The 21,917-nt window shown below is 45.0% G+C and overlaps 1 protein-coding gene across 2 annotated transcripts in view; it reads right to left on the reverse strand.

Moving 5' to 3' along the window:
- Positions 1 to 2,926: 2,926 nt before the first annotated feature.
- The window catches only part of Prkcb (protein kinase C beta), a 333,907-nt gene continuing 314,916 nt past the window's right edge, over positions 2,927 to 21,917 (reverse strand). The window contains exon 17 of one of the 2 annotated variants that reach the window (XM_028867864.1): positions 2,927 to 3,583. In XM_028867864.1, the coding sequence (XP_028723697.1) occupies positions 3,431 to 3,583 (153 nt within the window). In that variant the 3' untranslated portion in view covers positions 2,927 to 3,430. Of the gene's footprint in view, positions 9,749 to 21,917 lie in introns of both variants that reach the window. The other variant, XM_028867863.2, reaches the window with a different exon arrangement.

The raw sequence follows: 21,917 nt of genomic DNA on the forward strand, positions 1-21,917 counted from the left end.
GGGATAGAATTTCTCAGAGGGTGAGATTCAGACTCTTTCCTTAACCACTGAGCTTACTATGAAACAACTGACTACTCTGTGGACCAATGCAATGCCAGGTAGACGTTCCTGAAATTGCTTCCCTGGGTTGACTTGCCTCCCACGTACCTCTGGTCCCAAACATCTTGAAGGAAACCCTGAATTCCCATATGTAAAGAACCTACCCTTGTGGTTTGTGTATATCCCATTTGTTCCTGAAGCAGCGAGTTTTATTCTGAGGGTCCATTCTGAGTTTATATGTGCTTGGGTGGCTCTTTGCTTCTAGCTGCAGTGATGTTGTTCACAGTCTGTGCTGCAGGCAGCCTCTAAGATGGTCCTCAAACACTCCACCTCCTGGTGGTCTTACCTTGCTTCATTTCTCTCCCTTGAGTCTAGACTGAGCTTATTGGATGACTTCTAAAGACTAGAAAACAACAACATGAGATGTCACTTTGGATGTAAGGATACAAAGACTGTGCTCTCCAGGTTGGGCACTACCATTTGATCATTGACCCCAGAAGTCAGCTTCTGTGTCCAGACATGGCCCTATGGGGAACTGATGAGGAACTGATGCCGTTGACAAGCATATGAGGCCAGGAAGTGAACTTTGGTCTCTCTGTTGAATGTCACAAGATACTACAACTTTGGCCAATAGCTTGACTAAAACCTAATGACACTGTCAACTAGCTAAGCCACACCCCTATTAAAAATCCACAAATATTGAGAGGGAATTATCCTTGTGTTAAAGTTTATAGGTCGTTTGTAACATGACAACAGCTAACTAATAGCTAACAACTTAGGTCCAATCCTAGTAAAGTGAGAAGCTGCGTCTTCTGCAGCCATCATGCCCCTGTGAGTGGAGAGTCCTAGACTATACTGTTGGGCTCTCTGATCCCCACACCCAGGACTGTGCCTGACCAAGCACTAGTACCTAGTGCTCACTAAATGAAAGACAGGTCAATCTGTAGCATAGAGAGGAAGTAGGAGAAGCTGACAGGGACTGCCTCACTAATACAATCTGAAATGGGCCACATTGCCAAACATCTATAGAAATCCATATATTTTTGTTTTCATATATGCTGCGTAGAACCACAGTTTCTCAAGTTTGAAGTTGGCTTCAGCCAATTTTCACTGGCAGAGTTTCTAAACTTCTCCAAAGATGAGCTCACTAGTAGATCCATGGATTCACTGTCTTTGCCCATTTACTCCATTTTCTGGGGCTCCTCCAAGAGAGGGGATGAATAAAGCGAAGCATCACGATGGACGTGGTGTATGACAGGTTTGCTCTATTCTGCTCCCCACCAGCCCTAGCAGATACAAAGGCATGTGCTACGGACTGCATTACTGCACATTTCCAAAAGAAACCAGAAGCATGACTCCATTGAGAGATGAATGTGTCAGGCTGACACCGGTGGTTCAGTGCTGTGCTACTCTGCGCTGGGAGTTCCACTCCTTATCTCACCAGCAGTGTTCAGAAGAAATTCCCCCTATTTTTCCATGTTTCCTTGGGCCTTCCTGAGCAAGTATGGCTATTGGGAAAAGTGTGTACATTTTTATTCCTCTGCGAGTGCTGAATTAAATTAGGGTTAAACAGAAACAAACAAACAAACAAAAACATAAACAAAAACCAGGAATTCCAATAACATCCTCGAGGACCACAAGTGTTCAGTCTGTACTGACACTAGCCTCCTTGCTGACTTTTATCATCAAGTTTTTATTAAATATTCTGAATTTATTTTTACAGATTATTTTTAATGTGGTGTGTTGTGTGGTGTGTGTGTGTGTGTGGTGTGTGTGTGTGTGTGGTGTGTGTGTGTGTGTGGTGTGTGTGTGTGTGTGTGTGTGTGTGTGTGTGCATCTGGGTGTCTGAGGATGTTGGGAGAGTGTGAATTGCCCAGTGTGGGTGCTGGGAACAACTCTGCCCCTCTGGAAGAACAGCAAGTACTTACAACTGCTAGGCCATTTCTCCAGACCACTGTATCTCATATTTAATAATAAGCATGAAACACGGTGACTGGAACAAGGGTCAGACACTCAGACGATGGGTACAGGAGGAAAGTAAGATTGTCAAGCTCGGGGCTCACAAATGGAAAAGCCCCAAATGGCTGTAGCAATCAGGGAGGTAGATGGAAGGCATAGGACAACAGAGGGTGGCAGGTACTGTGATAAAGGGGAACATATGGCTTTCAAAGGATGTATACACTTCAAATTTATTACATTTTATTTGCGTGTGTGTGTGTGTGTGTGTGTGTGTGTGTGTGTGTGTGTGTGTTTGCATGACATGGCATGCATGTGGAGGTCCGAGGACACATTGTGAAAGTTTCATTTTATCCATCTGCCGTGTGGGTTGTGAGAGTCACGCTTGAGTCCTTGGCTCAGCAGCAGGTAGTTTTACCTGTTGACCCATCTCACCATCCCTTCCCACACTTAGAGATAAGGTTCCAAGGAGTCCAAGTTGACCTCAAACTTGCCATGTAGCCCAGGAGAGGATGGCCTTGAGCTCCTGATGCTCCTCTGCCTCCACCTGAAAAGTGCACTGGGATTGCAAGCAAGTACCACCATTCCTAGATTAGGAAGTTCTGGGACTCGAACCCAGGGTCTCATTCGAACTTAGTGAGCATTCTACCTTCTGAGCCACACCCAGCCCAAGAATGCAGACATTTCTTAGTCCTGCTGAACTATTTCCACATGGAAAGATAAGCCCAATCTCTGCCAGTCTTCTAATATTTAGCCCCCCATCTGAAAGTCCACAAAATTCATAGGATATGTTCCATTTTAAATATGTATAGTGATTTCAATGCAAATAAAATCAGTGCTAGTGAAATAAACTTGTCAGTTGGCAGTGTCTGCTTGTGTTCCTCCCATCTGTGATGGAGTGTGTTTAAAAACAGACATGCACACGAGAGGGTTTGCATGTATGAATTCAGTTTAATCATACCAATTCTTAAACAAAAAGTTTCCTCCAAGAGACAAGAGTTCACAGTAACTGCAAAGCTTACTCACAACTTTTAAAAATACCGGTCATGCTTAGGTAGCATTCAAAGGAGATAATAGAGAGTAACTGTAAAAACTTTGACCAGGAACATCAGCGTCTGACTTGAAAAATTACAAATACCGAAGCGTTTTGGTGTTGGACACAGTTAAGTTTTGACACTGTTGGTTCAGTGGATGAGTTTCTGGAAGTCTGGAAAATTGTACCTCTATCAGTGGGTAATGCGCTTATTCTAAACTAAACAGTTTCAAATGTAGAAAACAAACTAGCAAGCTATACATACAAAGAAAAGCCCTCTAAGACAAGCTCTCCACATGATGGATGCCAGCAGAGGCACCATGATCCTGGAAGACTGGAATTGGTAACAGACACTCAGCCTGAAGTCTTACACCCAGGCTCAGCAATGGAATCTGCATTCACCTACACATTAATGACAAACTCTGGGTTAGTATATGAGAAGCCAGCAAATTCATTTTGGTCCAAGTTCATGATGAAGAGTTTGTCAGTGGGAGTCAGTTCCACAGGCTGCCTGGTGAACTCTTTGTCGAAGTTGGAGGTGTCTCGCTTGTCTCTCTGCCAAATGGAAAGCAAACACATTAACACAGAAGCAGCAGCAGCAGCAAGAAACATGACCAGGACATGCCAGTTACCAGAAGGCTGAGAAAGGCTCCTGAGCAGTCAGCCCCGTGCTGACAGCTTTTAGCAGATGCATTCCGTGTACTGGCTTTCCGCTTCATAGTATATGCTGGCTTTGGGGGAGAAAACTTGGTGCGAATTTTCTATGAGGAGAAAAGAATCATTGATTTCTTTAAGAATTGCCCTAAAGAGGGGTGTGTGTGTGTGTGTGTGTGTGTGTGTGTGTGTGTGTGTGTGTGTGTGTGTAAGGAAGTACTATGCTTTGACTTTAAGGTGAATTACATGGGTAACTATATCTTTTCACAGCTGATGTAGTTAGTTAGTTCTTCGATTAGAGTATCCTGGAGGAAAACAACTCAATAGCGACCCCTGTGGCCAGGAGCTGACTTTGTTGAAGGAAAAAAAAGAGAACTATTTGAACACATTGCTCTCAGAAGACAAGACGAATGGCCAGGTACTGAAAGCAGATCAGTGTTTGTTGCAAGAAGCTAAGCGCTGTCCACCTCATCCTCATAATGTCCGAGACTCACTGGTGACCATCTCGACAGCCTAGCTGGAGCCAGGGTTGTGTTATAAGATAGGGCTCAAAGTTAGGCCAATCTCCTATGCTCTACTTAATTCATATTTTAGATTCAGCCTTCGAAATGAGATTGGTGGGAGCTAGGCTTTGGGATGCTGTTCAAAAGCCGACCACAAGAGTAGAATCTGGGACTTCACTAGCCAGAGAGTCTCTTCAAAGATGTTGGTAGCGTGCTTTATAAAAAAACACAATCCCAAGCTTGAAGTAAGATCTATGAAGGTGAGTTTGAAAAATGAAACTACTCAATTTTCATAGGTAATCTGGCCAGCCTGCCTGCCTTCTTCCTTTCTGACTTTCTTCCTTCCTTCTTACCTGCCTGCCTGACGACCTGTGTATAGGCATTACTAGCTACAGTTTGAGGCAGGTTCTACCAGGGGTGTGAATGTGGCCTGACTACTAGGTCTTTATGATGTGCTGGCCTCTCCAGGGTCCTTGTATGCCCATTAATCCTCCCCATTCTCACCTCACCTGTCTTGAGAAGGCAAAGCTGACGTCCTTGCCTCCCATGGTTCGATGTATGAGAAAGCTGAGACACAGATCAGTGAAGGGGCTTGCCTGAGACTGCGCAGTGGGTTAATGATATGTATCTGACCACATAGCAGCTAAGTTTGCCTCATTGCAGCGGTTCTGGCTGGAGAGACAGCCTGAGGGCTGTTTTCACGAGGCCTGGGGTTCTCGAGCCACTGGCAGCAGGTGCCTGGCTGAAGCCAAGGTTGTACCATCACACTGGAGTTTGTTGACTGACCTGCTCTGGTCAACCTTAGCAGGCTTAGCCCTTAACAGAGACTGGTTGATGCAGATTTCCTGATGACGGGCTCCACACTACTTCTTCTTGGATGCTCCCCTGAGACAGGTAATTCCCTACTTTCTACTGGGGTGTCTGAATAGGGTTATAGGATTGAGGGGGACAAACTGGCATCAGGAGGTCATCTGGAAGAGTGTGGGCAGAGAGGAACAGGCTAAGGCTACTCATGAAGCTCTTTTCTACATGGTGGTCCATCTTTTGCCATGTCCTGTTCATTCCAGCTTTTGTGAAAGGTTCTAGGCTTGGGCCCTCAATGTGATGCCTTCTGTCTCTTTAATACTGTCTGTTTTCTCTGTCCTGGCCTGCAGTCAGGGTGTCAGCACCCTTCTTGATGTCTCTTGTGAGTTTACTGCTTTGGGGAATTTGCATTGTTTCTTTCCAGGAGGGCAAGGTCCTTGTCTGTTCCTGTGCTATTGTGTTTCCAATGCCAAGAATAGTACCGAGCACACAGTAGGCTGTGCGTAAGTACTCACTGAATCAATAAAAGAAGACTTGATTAAAGGGGCACTTCCTTGCTTTTCCTAATTCCTGAGGCAGATCTCTCTTCACACTGAAGCAAAATGATAGCCGTTGTTCCCACCAGCCCTGAGGCTTACAGAAATGGACACTGCACTGGGAGCCAGTATGAAGTGAACTGTGTATGAGCAAGGTCCTAAAGCTATAAGGCTTTGTGTGGGCAGGAGAAGGGCAGACCTGGAGCCAGAAGATAGGCAGCTCCTCTTTTGGGGTCTCTTCCTGCCTAGCCATCCTTACCTGAGAGTATGTAGTAGAACTTCCCTTCCTACCAACTCCAACTTTGGAAGCCTTTTCTTACTCACTACGCTTCAGTAAGCCAGGTATTCCACATAAGACTTCCTTTTAATGGACTTCATCTCATGAGTGGTATCAGAAAATCCTCCAGGATCTTACCCTAGAATGTTGGGAAGGAATGGGCCCCTTTGTTGTGACACTTGTTTTGGGGGTTGTAGCATCTGAAGCCACGTGAGAACAGAAATACTCATCCTAGGAAGAGCAGTAACTTTGCTGGCCTCCCATGGGTCTCTGATCATGGCCCTATCCTTTCTTAGAAGAGATCAGCGAGAAACCTAAGAAATTGAAAGGGCAAACTCATGGATCCAGACATATGATTGCTCACAATTGACAACTTTAATTAGATTTCTTTGATTTAGTTTTTTTCTTCAGTTCTCCCAGAAGTTAAATACTTTGTGTGTGTGTGTGTGTGTGTGTGTGTGTGTGTGTGTGTGTGTAACAATTTAAGCCTGTTTTAGGTGGACTAGAGGGATCAGGATGTGACTAGCAAGGGTCACATGCTGTGATCAGCAGTATTCTAAAAGGGGAATGGTATTCTTCTGAGGGCCTGTGGATATGAGTGGTGTGCCATTAGAGGTGACTCTCAAGACACAGAAATCAGTCATAAAATCAGGTAGCTCTTTCTCTTCACAAGAAGAGATAACATGGTGTTAATCTGCTCACATTGGGGGAGCTAAGTATGGGGACTGTGTCTTTGGTCTTCTAGAAGAGTCCATCCCACCTACCATCTCACCTCTCTCCTCTACCCTCCACACTACGTGACTGCAGCAAAAACCTAGGTTGAGAGGACACCCTCAGCTTCAAACTGTGCTCTATAGGGAGACTAAGAAGCTGCAAAGACATCCACAGTGGATTTTCTTAAGAAGCCCAGAGACTCTAGACAGCACCATGCTTTTAATTACTTGTTTCATGACTGTCTTTCCACAGATGGTATGCTGGAGAAAGAGAGAGAAGGGGATGGGTGGCATCTTTATTATTTCTCACAATGATCCTGGCATCCAGCCTGGCACATAGTTGGTGCTCAATAAATGCTACTTGAATGGATAGAGGGGGCATAAATGGATGATTGCAAAAATAAATGAAAATATTTAATCTTGGATAAAATTTCAAAATTTTCCCTAGAGTTCTTATGTGATGAAAGCTGTTTCTTGGTTTCCTCTGATCTAGAAAGTTGGGAGAAGAGGAAACATCAGGAAGTCTGATTAATGATCCCTTACTTGCACAGAAGCTTTTGGGACCCACCTTCAGCCATGTACACTAAGGGAACAGAGACTTTGGCTTAAGTATCTATTTCTAAAACTGTGGACCTTAAAAAATAATGGCAAGAATCTGAAAATGTATAGTGTAGTGCATATATTTACATATATACTATCTATCTATCTATCTATCTATCTATCTATCTATCTATCTATCCATCCATCTACCCATCCTTCCTACATTATTTTCTAAGGTTGTCTCAGACCACTTGCCAATGGTCCCAGATTTCTCTGTGGTTTTCATTTTGAGCATATATCCAAAGCCTGGTGACTCGGTAACCAGATGAAAGACCCTACATAATTTTCTTGGGAGTGGGCATGTGGCTCAGAGATGTTTGTTTTGTTACAGAATAGACAGAGCCTTATGTTGAGAGGTCAGGATCCCTGCATTTGTATTGCCCCTGACCAATCTTCAGAAAATTACTTCTCCTCTCCAGATGCCAGTTGACCCAATAACAAAGTGAGGAGTGGGTTGCTCTGATCTCCCTCTGTTGGTAGCATCCTAAGATCGTCAGCTGGGACATCATGTTTGCTGTCCATTACCTAAGAGAGACAGGCCCCAAGCTTAAAGCAGAGTGGCATGAGAGGCCAGAAAAAAAAGAACTATGAAGGTCTTTATCTCAGCAGAATCCCAAGGCATTTTCTTCTTAAAGAGGAGGAGGTGTACTCTTAGGACACCGGTCCTTTGGTAGATTCGGTGTGATTTCTCAGAATCCCTGGAGGGCCTGGAAATCTTTTGACCTGTGATAAGAATTCCCTTTAGGACTGTCTGATAGGAGCAGGGAGCTGAGCTGCAGGCAAGGGGGAGGGACCACCCGCTGTCCTCATCTGGTCAGAAGGCAATGAGGTCTCTCCCACCACTTGGCCTTCTGGGAGCTCACTGAGTTGCTTGCTCAAGGAAGATCACTTGGAAGAGTGGCGATTTGGATAAGAAGCTTAAGTACCTCGGGCATGTTCCTAGATCACTTCTAAGCTTGAGTCTGGTGGGCATGTAGGCTCTGAATTCTGACAGTGTCTGGGGCTCCGGCTTGCCTGACCTACCCCATTTTAGACCATCAGGCATTCCCTGAATGGTCTCCAAGCCCTGCTCTCTGGCTGGTTGAACATTGAGGCTATATAAGATCCAGCTTCAGCCCCTTTCTCCTGAGTTCCTTCCTTGGGCCCTACTTTGTAGTGTGGGTCCTCATTGTTCAAAGAGAACAGTTTTCTTTGAAATTGGATTTCTTCTTTTCTGTCTGTCTCTCTCTCTTTTTATTGTACCTTGATGCTAGGAGAAAAATATCAGAACAGATTCTGAAGTGCAAATGAACATTTCCACAAACATCTTGCAAAATGACATCACACTGAAGAATGCAACCATCATGGTTTGGAGAGATGGTGTCTTTCTCAGGGTCCTCTATTAGTTCTCCAATACCAGCAGTACACATAGACAAAGCCCCTCCCCAGAGACACAAGTCTGCTGGGCTCCATAGCCATCTTCTCGGTTGAACAAAGCAGGCCATTGTGGATAATAACATCTGGACATAGTTTTTAAAGCATGTGTAACAAAGTGAGTTTGTTTTTTCTTTTGTTTGTTTGTTTGTTTTTTTTTTTTTTTTGCATTTCAACAATGACAGAAATTAAAAAAGCAAATAACGTTTGAAATGTAATGTAAAATCATGGTCCTTTGGGACCTTGCTAGAGTGACCATGTGCTTCCAGGAACAGTGCCAAATGCCATTCTTGAGTAGTTTGGGGGATGAGGGTACCAGTACCAGACATACAGTATTAGAAACTACAGCGTGGTGGTAGCACTCAAGCTGGTTGCCCTTTGACCCCTGGAAGTGCTGCTTTTAGATTGATACTTATCTAAAAGCGCATTCCTGGTTTTTTGGTTTTGGGGATTTTTTTTTTTTTTTTTTTTTTTTTTTGTATTTTTAGGGCTTAGGTAATCTTCTTAACATTGAGTTAAAAAAATAAAAATAAAAATGTATTTTTAGCATGTTCTTTTCAAAGCTCTACTGCCTCCAGAACAGGCAGTGTGGAGGGATTCCCTCTAGGGCAAAGCAGCCATATCCTTGGATTCAAGCCAAGCTCCCAGGCTGGAAAGTGGAAGAATATTGTTAGCATTCAATTCATCTATCCATTTTGTAGGGAGGATGTAGAGTGGATGATCGGGGTAAAAATGGCGGTGCAGAGAAGTGGGGAGAGAAAGCAAGCTTTTTCTCTCCCTCGTGAGTCTGTTAGCCGACATGCTCAGGATGCACATAGTAGGAGGACTTTGAGGTGTTTCAATTATGCAGCACTTTCTACATGCCACCTGCATAATTCCATCTCCTCGAGATGCTCCAAACTACTTGAGGACATTTGGGTTCTGAAACATGGCCACTCTAGCTTCATCAGAAAAGAAAACACAGATGTAACTTGGCAATGATTTAAAAAAAAAAAAATGTCACCATGATAGCTGTTGAGCCTTGAATGACAGAAATGAAGGACGGAGATCTACAGATCTACTTAGCTCTTGACTTCAGGTTTTAAAAATTCAGAGTTAACAAAGGAAAATCCTTCGAATTCTGATTGGTCAATATTCCTGATGACTTCCTGGTCAGGAGGTGTTAGGACTGGTGGATGGCGGGTGAAAAACCGGTCGAAGTTTTCAGCATTTCGCCCACACTATGAGAGGGGGAGAAAAGAACTTGTGGTGGGTGGGGAAAAAAAACAAACAAAAGCCAAAATAAAACAGAACTGAACAGAACCGGGTGTGGCTTTCCTCCAATCCCTTCCCTTTCAGAAACTCAGAGGTTGTTTCAATGATCAGGAATGAGAGCAATGTAAAATGCAAAATTCTCATGACCTTTGGAACATGACCTTGGGTTCCCACCTTTGGAGTGCTGTAGTTCTCAGGTCAGTCCTGGTTTCCTTTTGGGAAGTCAGGAAATGCATGACAAAGGCATGAGATGGTGGGGCTAGTAGCATGTGGCATGTCCCCACGGCATCACCCACCCCCAATGATTCAGACAAGGCCATCTGTTGGAAGAGATGGGATTAAGGTATATCCCATCTTTAATGGGTGGCAGATGTCAAATAATGGCCCATTCATACATCACCTGGCGAGCTCAATATTTATAGCAGCAGATCCCTTAAAGTGCCATCCTGCTGCTCTTGATCAGGAACCATAGGTGTTTCTAGCTCAACAGAATATAGTTTTCAAACACCAGCCAGTGGAGGAAGGTCCCAACCATAACCTCCCAGTGGCACCACAAAATCCCTCTGGATTAATCATTGACCCTTAATTACAAGGTTCCAGGAGGTGAAATCAGTCTTTCTTTCTCCAAATAAGAAGACCTGGTGTGGGAGGAAAGTCACATGCACATGCAGAATTCCTGCCTAAGGAAAGGAGATGAGTTGCTACATTGAATTTCTGGCTCCTTTCCAGCATAACCACGTACACAGAAGCCCTCAGCAATCTGGTGTCTACAGGAGGTGCTGTGGTGTGGATGTACAGTGTCTACCACATGATCAAGGGTTCAGGTACTTGGTCCTCGGCCGGTGGGACTCTTTTGGAAGGTTGTGGAACCCTTAGGAGATGGGGCCTTGCAGGAGGAAGTGAGTTAGTAGGTGTGAGCCTTGGGGTTTTATACTTTGGCCATACTCCCTGCATGCTCACTGCTTCCTGGCTGCTGATGCAGTGCGACCAGCAGCCACCTTACACTCTTGCTGCTTACTGAGTATTTGACCACAACAATGAGAAGAAAAGTCCAGGGGGCAACATCAACCCAATCCTATTACAATGTGAGTCATAATAACGGCAGGTAATTCATACTGTGTGTTTGCCCAGGCTGCTCACCTGGCAAAGAGCTTCACCCAAATTATCTCATCGAACCCTCGAAGTGGCCTTATGATGTATATCATCGCTATGGCTTCAGTGGGCATGGAGTTATGCATGGGTCCCCAGCTGGAGGTACTAACTTGATAAGTTATAGAATCTTTGGGACTGTGGCTTAGCAAGTGGAAGTGGGTCACTGAAGGCAGGCTATCCGCTTCTGATGAGGTCGCCACGTTCTGCTTCCTGCCTGCCACATGACCAGGTGCCTCACACTGCTGCCACCAATGCCTTCCACACCAAGGTGGACCAATATCCTTGGAAATTGTGGATCAGAATAGACCCTTCCTCCATTAAGTTGCTTCTGTCGGGTATTTAATCACAGTTTCAAAAAAAAAAAAAAATAACAAACACAAATATTATCCTCCATTTTATAGAGGAGGAAGCCGAGGCCAGGAAGATCAAGTCATCTGATGTTCAAGGTCAAGCAGCTAGCTATCCGGCAATGCTGTAGATGGAGCTGGACCCACCTAACATCAGAGTCAGGATCTCTGGCTGCATGTTTACAAATACAGCGATAGGAAGTGACAGACTAAACAGTGGAATGGGGCAGAAGTGGGAGCGAACTCATGGCTCAGGTGTTGCAGTCACTGTTTTGATTGACAGAGAACATGGTTATCTCAACAGCAGAGACAACACATGGGAAAATTCAGAAAGACAATGACTAGCCATTTCCATTTGGGGATATGATGGTTTTAAGAGGCCAGTGTACGTCTAGCTGAGAACTAAGGGGGGAGGTCGGGTGTTATGGGGCTCAGAAAAGACCTTGAAGAATCTTTCAAATGGCATACCAAGTGGGGAGGGTATGGATAACAGCAGAAATGGCCACCAGACACTCTCCATGCAGCTGGCGTGCCCTGAGTGGCCTTGCTCACAGTACCTTATAAATTCATATGCTAACCCTTCAAGGCACGGATTTTACTCCCATCTGCCAGTGATGAAACTTCCCTTAACACTGTCCTAGAGCCACAGGGGAACCAGGAGAGAGCAACTCAGACGGTCTAAGGACTGAAAGAAGCCACAGACAGAAGCATTGTCATCATGGAGACACCTCTAAAAAGTCGGGCAGGAAAGTTTGCTGAAAAGAAGTTATTGGATTTGAGAGTGTTCAGAAGGGACACTGGGAGTTGCCTGAGGTCTTGTCACTGGGAGAGTGAGAGAACACTGACAGAAGGACCTGCAAGTGTCTCTGTGGAGCCTTAGCAAAGGGCAGGCACATGGGAGCCACAGCTGCTGGCTGAACAGAAGTGAGTCCGGGTTCTGTGTCCTGCAAACAGGGCTTGGAATGTTGGCGTCATGTGGATCACTGGCTGTATAACTTGGGGACATTTCCTAATGTCTCGGGTTCCTCTCTTGTAAAACGGTGACAACTGTCTGGGGTTGTGCTGACGACAACAACAGGAAGTGATGTGGGTGACAAGGCCTGGGATCCTTACTTGTTTCCCCTGTGAAGCATCACCCACGGTGCACACTCCTGAACAGAGGTTAGTTCAGAACTACTTCAGTTTTAAATACTGAAGACACAGGCCTGAAGTTTCAAAACTCTTGTTAAGCAAATTTCAAATTATGCAAAGACATGCGTGTAAGAAAGTTCTAGGGGGAAAAAAGCTTAAATAAATGTATTTAAAATCTGAGAGTGAAAAATACATTTCCAAAAAGATATTTCCAAAGGGTCAAAACCAAGAAGCAACAAAGAAAATTCTGCCTATTGATGTTAAAAACTAGAAACGTATGGTGGCACACGCCTTTAATCCCAGCACTCGGTTGGCAGAGCCAGGTAGATCTCTGTGAGTTCGAGGCCAGGGCTACCAAGTGAGTTCCAGGAAAGGTGCAAAGCTATACAGAGAAACCCTGTCTCAAAAAAAAAAAAAGGCCGGGCGGTGGTGGCGCACGCCTTTAATCCCAGCACTCGGGAGGCAGAGCCAGGTGGATCTCTGTGAGTTCGAGGCCAGCCTGGGCTACCAAGTGAGTCCCAGGAATGGCGCAAAGCTACACAGAGAAACCCTGTCTCGAAAAACCAAAAAAAAAAAAAAAAAAGCATGTGTAGTTTTAAAAAAAAAGAAACAAACAAAACCCCCCCAAAAACAACAAATAAGCCTAAAGGCTAATAGCAAACTAGATAAAATGTATTTGTAAACCTACTACAGAAGGAATCATTAACTTATAAGTGTGAATTATAAGTTAAGTGATTATGTGTGATTATGTTCTAAGAAGAAAAAGATAGCCCAAAAGAAAATTATAAAGGGGAAAATTTTATTTTATTTATTTATTTATTTGGACACAGGGAACTGAACTTGGGGTTTCACATACACTAGAAGAGTATTCTCTCAATTAGCTATATTAGTAGCCTGAGATATGTATTTTTAAAAAGATTTATATTTATTTTAAATTATGTGTATGTGTGGTAGGTATGTGCACTTAAGTACAGGTGCCTATAGAGGCCAAAAGAGGGAGTCAGATTTCCAGGGGCTGGAGTCACAGGCTACTTGCTAAGCACGCTGGGAGCTGAAACTGGGTCTTCCGCAAGAGTGATATTGTGCTTTTAACTGCTAAATCAGCTTTCTAGCCACTCTGAGAAAACTATTTTAGAGATTCAAACTACACAAAATGTGCTCAGACTTGGTTCACAATTAAGGAAATGGCCTCTGAGGATGTCTTGGTGAAGCAGGTAAGGGGCAGTGTCAGTTGATGTCTCAGAAAAAAAGCGTTGCATGCAGAGGAACCGCATGTGCAAAAGCCCTGAGGCAGGAATGCACTTGCTACCATCCCCAATGAAGCCAGAGTGGAAGCAGAGTGACCCAGGGGCAGGAGGGACAGGAGGGACAGGGGAGGTCACAGAGAGGGACGGAACCCGAGCATGATCCCTATGGCCATGCAGGGAGGGTGAATTTCATCTCAGCTTGATAAGCTCTAAGTGACACGATCAGCTGTGTTTAAAGGAGGTCACCAGTATTGTCTACAGAGCAGGCTGTGTGTGACGGGGGTGACACTAGGAACAACGCTTGGCTGAGAGAGGATGAGGGCTTGGAGGAAGCGGGTTGCAGAGAAGATGCATTTGGACTTGGGCTGTAACATATTGCATTTAGTGTTGACGTGACATGCAGGTGGGTTGGGATCTGAAGGAGGAGAGAAAGAGGAGTTGGTGTCCTTGAGTCTTTGGCTTTAGCTGCTTGGATAGGGAGTACCACTCAGGGTTAAACATACTTGCAGCGAAGGGGATTGGATCCTTGTTTTCCTTCCTGGTCAGTTTGAAATGACAGCGTGGAAGCCCAGGGGACTGGTGGGGGATGCAGTGTGGAATGGAGAGTGTTGGGGGCTAGACTGGCATCAGGGACATTGAATGCAAATGATTATTTGTTGTGTGCAAATGGCCAAGTTGAGAGGGCTCCCTGGTGCAAGGTGGCATGTCATCAGGGATTTCTGCTGCTGATTTTCTGTGGCCTGGATGTCAAGACCCAAAGGAGCCAACACTGGAGTTGTCAGGGGCTGTTTTTCTTTCAAACACCATCCACTTCCCATCCCCACTAGGAGGAAGGCTGCTGATTTTCAGGGCTCCCCAGAGGCTGTGAAAGGAGCTGAGAAACAGCTTCTAGCACTTCTGCACCCCCACCCCTTCCTAGAACAATGAAATCTTTAAGTGAGATAGCACAGAGGAGATGCAGGAAGTAGGGGTTAAGGAAGGGGGCAGAGCTGCTGCGGGGCGTGATTTCCCTGCTAATAAGCAGCTTACGGGGCTGGCAGATCACAGCCTCCCTGTTAAGTGTCTCTGTGTTTTTCAAATGGACCTGTCACTGTCCATTAGTTTCAGGGGCGCTCCCTAAATGGAGACGTCAGCCCTTGGGAGGCAGAGCCTGGGATCTGTTCTATGCCTGCTGTGTCCTTGGAGAGAATGGGCAGCTTGGTGGCTGGGATCTAATTATCAACGTGGCCTGGACCACACCTGCCTCCCTGACTGTCCTGGGTAGATACTCTAGCCTCATTTAGCTACTGGCAGCAAATCCAACCTCCTTGTCATCAGGGTACACCAGAGAGGCCTCTGGCATGGGGACAGGGGCTGAAGCCAACTAGGGTACTTAAACCATAGGCACCTATTCTGGGAGTGGAGTGAGCAGGTTTGCCTGATAGAATAATGCTCGCTAATGGATCTACAAGGCTAGACAGAAAAGCTGCTCTGTGAGCAGTTACAAAGCAGCCATGCCCACCTCCTTCTAGTTTCTGGTGCAGTAAGTTGCCAACAGCCTGGAGTGTGGCTACTGAGCGTGGGGTTGGAGTGTTGCTCAGCAGTTAAGCGTGTACTGCCCATGCGGAGAACCCTGGATTCCATCCCCGCCACCATGAAAACAAATGGATGTAGTTTTTGCACAGCTATGCCCATCATAAGGATTAGTCAAAATGCCAAGAGACAGTAGAACCTACGTACTTATCCCAGGAGCCACTTTCCAAGACCCCTGGCCCAGGTTGCCTGAAAAGGTGGATAACACCAAACCCTCCATAGACAGTTTTTTCATTTAACTTATAAATTAGACATAGTAAAAGATGAAAGATTAACAATAAAGCAGATCAATTACAATAATATATTGCATTAAAAGTTTTTTTTCTTCTTCTGACGATAACCTAATGGTTTTGGACACAGTTATTGACAGGTAACAAAAGGAAACTGGATGGCTGGGAGCATTCTAGGCCTTTGGCTTGCTTTGTCTCAAATACCTCCTCCCATCGGCCAAAGTCCACACTCTTTGCTTGTTCCTTTATTTTGTTTTGTTTTGAGATAGGGGCTCATTAGGTAGCCCTGGCTGGCCTGGAACTCCCTCTATAGATCAGGATGGACTCGAACTCACAGAGATCTGCTTGCCTCTGCCTCTTGAGTGCTGGAATTAAAGGCATATGCTACCACACCCGGTTTCAAAGTCCACACTCTTTAGAATGGCTTTCTATCGGTACTTGGCATGGTCTTCTGGTCCATCGCCCCTCTGCCCTTATCCACCAGCCTGCACCACAGTAGAGCCAAATTGAGCTGCTTTGGTTCCAAGGATACTCACACGAACGTCTCCTCTCCACCTTTGTCCAGGATGTTTCCTCTAACAAGAACTTGTGCCTCCCACCTGTTCCACCGTACCCCACTCATTTCCACACACCCTGACTCTAGAAGGGAGTCACTTCCTGACAGGCTTTTCCTGGCCTCCCCCTATGTTCCTATAGCCCATGTGGACACAGGATGTTAACCAAGGGATCATCACAGTATGAATAAATGAGAATCATCAACCAGCATTGAAAACAGTTAAATAACAACACATCTATTTGATGTATCACTGTGCAAAAATCTTTGAAAAATTAAAAAAAAAATGTGGAAGAATGTCCAACAATATCATTTTATATATAATTCTAAAATTATATCGTATGTTTCCATTCTATAAATTACAATGTGTGTGACAATGATGACCTTGTTTGAGGCAGGGTCTCTTTGCTGCTGCCTTTTGGGGTCCCCGACTCCAGACTGGCTGCCTTGAGAGTTTCTGGGGTTTCCCTGTCTCTAGCCACCTTCTCTAGCTTTGTAGGAATTCTGGGGCTTCAAGCCCTCAAGTTGTTATGGAGGTGTACTAACCACTGAACCATCCCTCCAGTCTAAGAAGGGTCTTTTGTGTTCGATGCCAAATTTGTTTTGTTTCTGTTTTCTTAATTATAATTTAAAAATAGCAGGCCCCGTTCTGTTTTCCTCCAAATATGTTCAAACACCACCTCCTCAGAGACACTGTTCTCTGTCTCCTTCAAATCGGGTAGCTCCCACATCCTCATCTCTTGATGTCCCACCAGGACATCCTGTTCCATGTTATCAGTGAAACACACCACCTATGTATCGCAATCTGTCTCACACATTCATTTGTTTATCTCACTATTTCCTATTTCCTCTAGAATATAAGATCCATGAAGGCACAGTCACTTTTTCTTGTAATTGTTCAATACTCCGTTTCCAAGACCCAGCACAGGCACTCGATGCTAGTGAATGGATCAGCAATGGAGTCTGTACTGTGCTTATGATGAACGAGGTGCTGTGTCGAGTACTTCCAAGCATCATGTCCCTTTAATCCACCTAGAGCTCTATGAAACGCTCATCGTACAATGAGGGAATGTGCTTACAGGGCCTGACTGTCTGTGATTTGATCCCACAGGTGACAGATTCAGCCCCTTCTACCAGTCACCTCCCTTTGTAAAAACGAACTTTTCAAAAGCACCAAAAGAAACAAAATCTAGTGCAATTCTACCTCACCGTTTGTATTATGTCCGTGTGTGCATGCATTTGTGAGGGGGTTGCACGTGCCTGTGAGGATGCACACACTGTGTGAATACATGGAGAGGCCAGAAGAGGATTTTCCACATCCTCCTGGTCCCTTGAGATAAAGTTTGCTTCTGAATCAGAAGCTCATCATTTTAACTAGCCTGGCCAGCAGCTAGCTGCCAGGATCTGCCTGTCTCCCCTTCCCCAACGTTGGGGTTATAGGCATGAGTGACGTTAACCTGACCCTAACAGTAAATCTTGTTAACCTGGCTTTTATGCAGACGCCGAGAACTCTAACTCAGGTCCTCGGGTCCTCAGTCTATCCCACTGGGCTATTTCCCAAGCCCCAGATCCTAACCTCTTTGTTAAATGACTGCTTTGGTCTGTGTTCTGGATGACTGGGTGAAGAAGCGGATGGATGCTTTTTATCTTTTAAGCAGGTTTGGAATCATTATTTTTAATGTGCTTAAAAAAAAAACCTGACGAGATGGAATACACAGTAAACATTCTCCATGTCAACAAAGCATCTTCTTTTCCCATTTATTCCTTACCATCCACCCTAAATTCACATTGTTGCTTGAGATAAACTCTCATAGTTACTTTCTTTTTGTCTGCCTTTGAAAATCTAATTCCCATCAAACTGTGAGATAGGTAGGGAAAAGATTATCTCGTCTCAACAAGAAAATTGAAAATTTGACATTATATTTGGGGTCCCCCTGGAGTAAATCAGAAGAGGCAAGACCCAGAGATGCTTTGGTTCTGTCACCGATTTTCTACAGCACCCCAGTGTCCCAGGGCCTGCATTCCACCACATAGCGTGGCCTGGTAAACTGAGATGACCTGAGGACTGGGCCTAGCTTCATTATTCCCCACGTAACCTGTAAGCAAGTAGCTAAGTTCCCAGTATCCACATGTTCTGTGAAGTTCAGATGGATTTACTTCCCTCATGAGCACAGTGGTGGGAGGATGTCCCCGACTTTAGATTGAAGGCTTCATTAGTAATGACGTTATTACTGTGTTATGATCATTAACAAGATTCACCATTAGGGTCAGTCTACTTATTAAGGTCAGGCATCATTCTTGTGAAGTTTGTTATCAAGCTTAAAAGGAAGTTTTGTACTTGAAAGCTGTATATAAGTTCAAACGAAGGTGGTGGTTGTATGTGATTTCATGTATAAAATACAGAGACTCATTTTGTTTTGAAGCTAGGTAGCAAACTGAAATAGTTATTGCATCTCTCAGAATGGGGCAATTGGACCCTGCCCTTGACACTCTTCTGTTGATTAATTCTTTAGAGTCTTAATGATTGTTTTCCCAAATCCTAAGAAGATGAAACAGAAAACTTGTTAAGAAAAACGTGCAAGTGTAATCAAGATTTTAGAATAAAAGCTGTTGCTGTTGTTTTATGCACATCCAATATTTAGCACAGCTACATCTGATGCCAAGGGCTGACTCTGTTCTGCCAGTGAACATATGGGATGGGCATGGTGTGCTCTGGCTAGTGTGGGTCTCAGAGGTCTGCCCTAACCCACCCGATATAGAAAATTCCACTCTGGTTAGTTATACGCGTAGCAAGAATCGGCCACTTTGAGGTCCAAGCCTGGTGAGGTATGGGGGGCTGTGAGGTGTGGGGGATTGTGTGGTACAGGGGGCTGTGAAGTATGGGAGGCTGTGAGGTATTGGGGGGCTGTGAGGTGTGAAGGGCTGTGAGGTATGGGGGGCTGTGAGGTGTGGGGGGCTGTGAGGCATGGGGGGCTATGAGGTGTGGGAGCTATGAGGTATGAAGGACTGTAAGGAATGTGGGTGCTGTGAAGTATGAGAGTACTGTGAGGTATGGGAGGAACTGTGAGCTATAGGAAGAGCTGCAAGGTGCAAACAGGACTAGGACTTCAGTTAGAGATTAGAGGAAAACTGCATGTTTAGGCAAGAAGGGTCCTTTTCTAGTCCTAGTGAAACTCACTCCCTTGGAAAGACATTTCAAGCAGGTCCACACACCGCTTCTGAGTTGTTTCGAAAATGGATTTAGGGATGGGATTATTTTGTGCTAGTTTTTAAGGATATGCACATTGTTAATAACAAATAGGCCATGTCATCTTCCTTTCTGGGTTATGGGGCAGATCTTAATTCTCCAGATTCTACTGTCATCAAATATGGCTTTCTATAGAGTTGAAGTTTCTACCAGGAGTAGCTGGAGAATCAGCAAACACAGTGTCACAAAACAGAAAGAAGGACTTGAAAGGAAGAGGTCTGCGGGCAAAGAAGTGGCTGAAGTGCTTGCTATGTAAGGATTAGGGCCTGAATCCAATCCCCAGAACCCATGGAAAAAGTCCAGCAAAGTGGTGAAACACCAGTAATCCAGTACTGAGTGGGTGGAGACAGGCAGATTCACTGGCTGGCCAGCCTAAGTTAATAAGGTGAGCACCAGGCCAATGAGAGACCCAAACAAATAAGTAATAAATAATTAAAATGGTGGACATAGCCCGAGGAATGACACCTAAGTTCTCCAGCCTCCATGCACTTGTGCACCTACACACATCTATGCATGGGCGTGCATGTACACACGCATGCACGAACACACACGCATGTACAAACACACATGCATGCATGAACACACACACACACACACACACACACAATGGAGAGATTCTGAATTTAGCTTACACCTACACAGTTGCCCCTCAAAATCCACTGTGGATTGGTTCCAAATATCTTTTTGTCTCCTTAAGTACCTCAGTTCTTAGATGTTGCAGATACTTATACAGAATGTGGGCATAACCTATGTATGTACATAGAGTATGAATCAGATGACTTAGAATACCTAAGGATGCAAACACTGTGCAAGCAGTTATTATCCTGTTCCATTCCAGGAATGAAGTCAAGATAGTGTTCTAACACTATCTACAGAGGCACAAAATTCAATTTCTTTAAAAAAAAAATTGTTGGCATCTAGGCAGTGGGACTGGGACCTGTCCTTAGTGCATGAGCTGGCTGTTTGGAACCTGGGGCCTATGCAGGGACACTTTGCTCAGCCTGGGAGGAGGGGACTAGACCTGCCTGGACTGAATCCACCAGGTTGAGCTGAATCCTCAGGGGAGTTCTTGCCCTGGAGTAGATGGGGATGGAGGGTGGGCTGGGGGGAGGGTGGGGGGGCATCGGAGGAGAGAGGACAGGGGAATCCGTGGCTGATATGTAAAATTAAATCAAATTATAAAATTTTAAAAAAATGTCCATTCATGATTGGTTGAATCCACAGAAATAGAACCTGGAGACACAAAAGGTCAACAGTATTCATACATTCAAGAACGTATTAAAAGAATAAAGCACAGTTTAATGTGTTGATCAGTGTCACCTCCAGGGTGAAGAGACGAAAGCAAGGAACAGAGGTGGCCCACATTCAGATTGGATCAGAAATGGAATTTATTTACTTCTTGGATTATGAGCAACTTCCCTGTGGCTATAACCACTGCAGAGAATAACACTCCTCTTTCTGGCACTCATGAATAACAATCGGGGAGTGGAGCCTCATGAGCACCCCCCACCACTTACATTATGAAATGTGGAGGGGTTAATCTCAGCTGCTCACTGCATAGCTTTGGATGCGATTGGAAGTTTGATTTTTTTCAGATTTTCTTGAAAGGAAGATCAAAGTCTGAAGTAATGAGGTCAAGAAAGACCTCAGGCCCGTGAGAGCAGGCAATTTCCAGGTCATTGATGACTCAAAGGGAGAAATGTCAATGGAGTGTCGGGAGCAGATCACGCCAGAAAGGAAGAAAGAACAAGTTGTCATTAGCCAAAACCAGCAAGAACCAGCAACCTTTCCTAAGTTTGTGTGCCAGGTTAGGTGGGGCAGCTTGGCTTCATAGTAAGGAGGGATGCCGTGTTCCCGAGAAGAGGTTTCTACAATCAAAACAAGCTGACAGAAGATGGCCAGAAAGGAGTCAGATGGATAGCTCGTGTCTTGTCTATACAGCAGACATCTCTTCTAGCAATAGAGAAACATCCTTCCTTTCTCATTATGCTTTGTTTAGCTAGGAACAGAGCTAGTCGTCTCTTAGCTCAGGGGGACAGATGACCCAGGCCAAGCCAATTAGCAGAGCCCATCCCCCTGGTGACATGGAATTGAAGAGAAGCATATGGCCGACTATCACCTCATAAGATTAAGTCTAAAGCTACCAGGAATTTTAGGAGAAAGCAGCTCTTTCGGTGGAAGTTTCTGGGAACTCACAGAGCTAAGCTGCTTGCTGCCATGGGCCTGCGACACAGTTAAGCTCGAACGTGAACTCGATCACATCAAGAGATGTCCGGAGATCTGTCAAGCACACTTCTGGGACTCTAGATCATAAGACTCTGACCTGTCCGATGCTTAATCCACCACTAAGTTTACATTTTGAACGGACATTTGGAGGTGACGGAACCGGAAGGTGGAGCCACTGGAGGAAGTAGGTTGCTGGGGATGTGCCTTTGGCCCACCCCTTTGCTCTCTATGCTCTCTGGCTGCCACATGATGGGCAGCTCTGCTCTACCATACCCTTCTGCTGCAGTGTTCTGCCTCAGACAGCCTCATAAAGAAGAAAACAGCCAACCATGGACTCAAACCCTGAGCCAAAATAAACCTCTCCTCCTAGGAGTAGTTTCTGTTAGGCATTTGTCATAAGGGCCGAGATCTTACCAGACCAAGGACCACA

The sequence above is a fragment of the Peromyscus leucopus genome, chromosome 1 (genome assembly GCF_004664715.2).
Source record: "Peromyscus leucopus breed LL Stock chromosome 1, UCI_PerLeu_2.1, whole genome shotgun sequence".
NCBI classification, from domain to species: Eukaryota; Metazoa; Chordata; class Mammalia; order Rodentia; family Cricetidae; genus Peromyscus; species Peromyscus leucopus.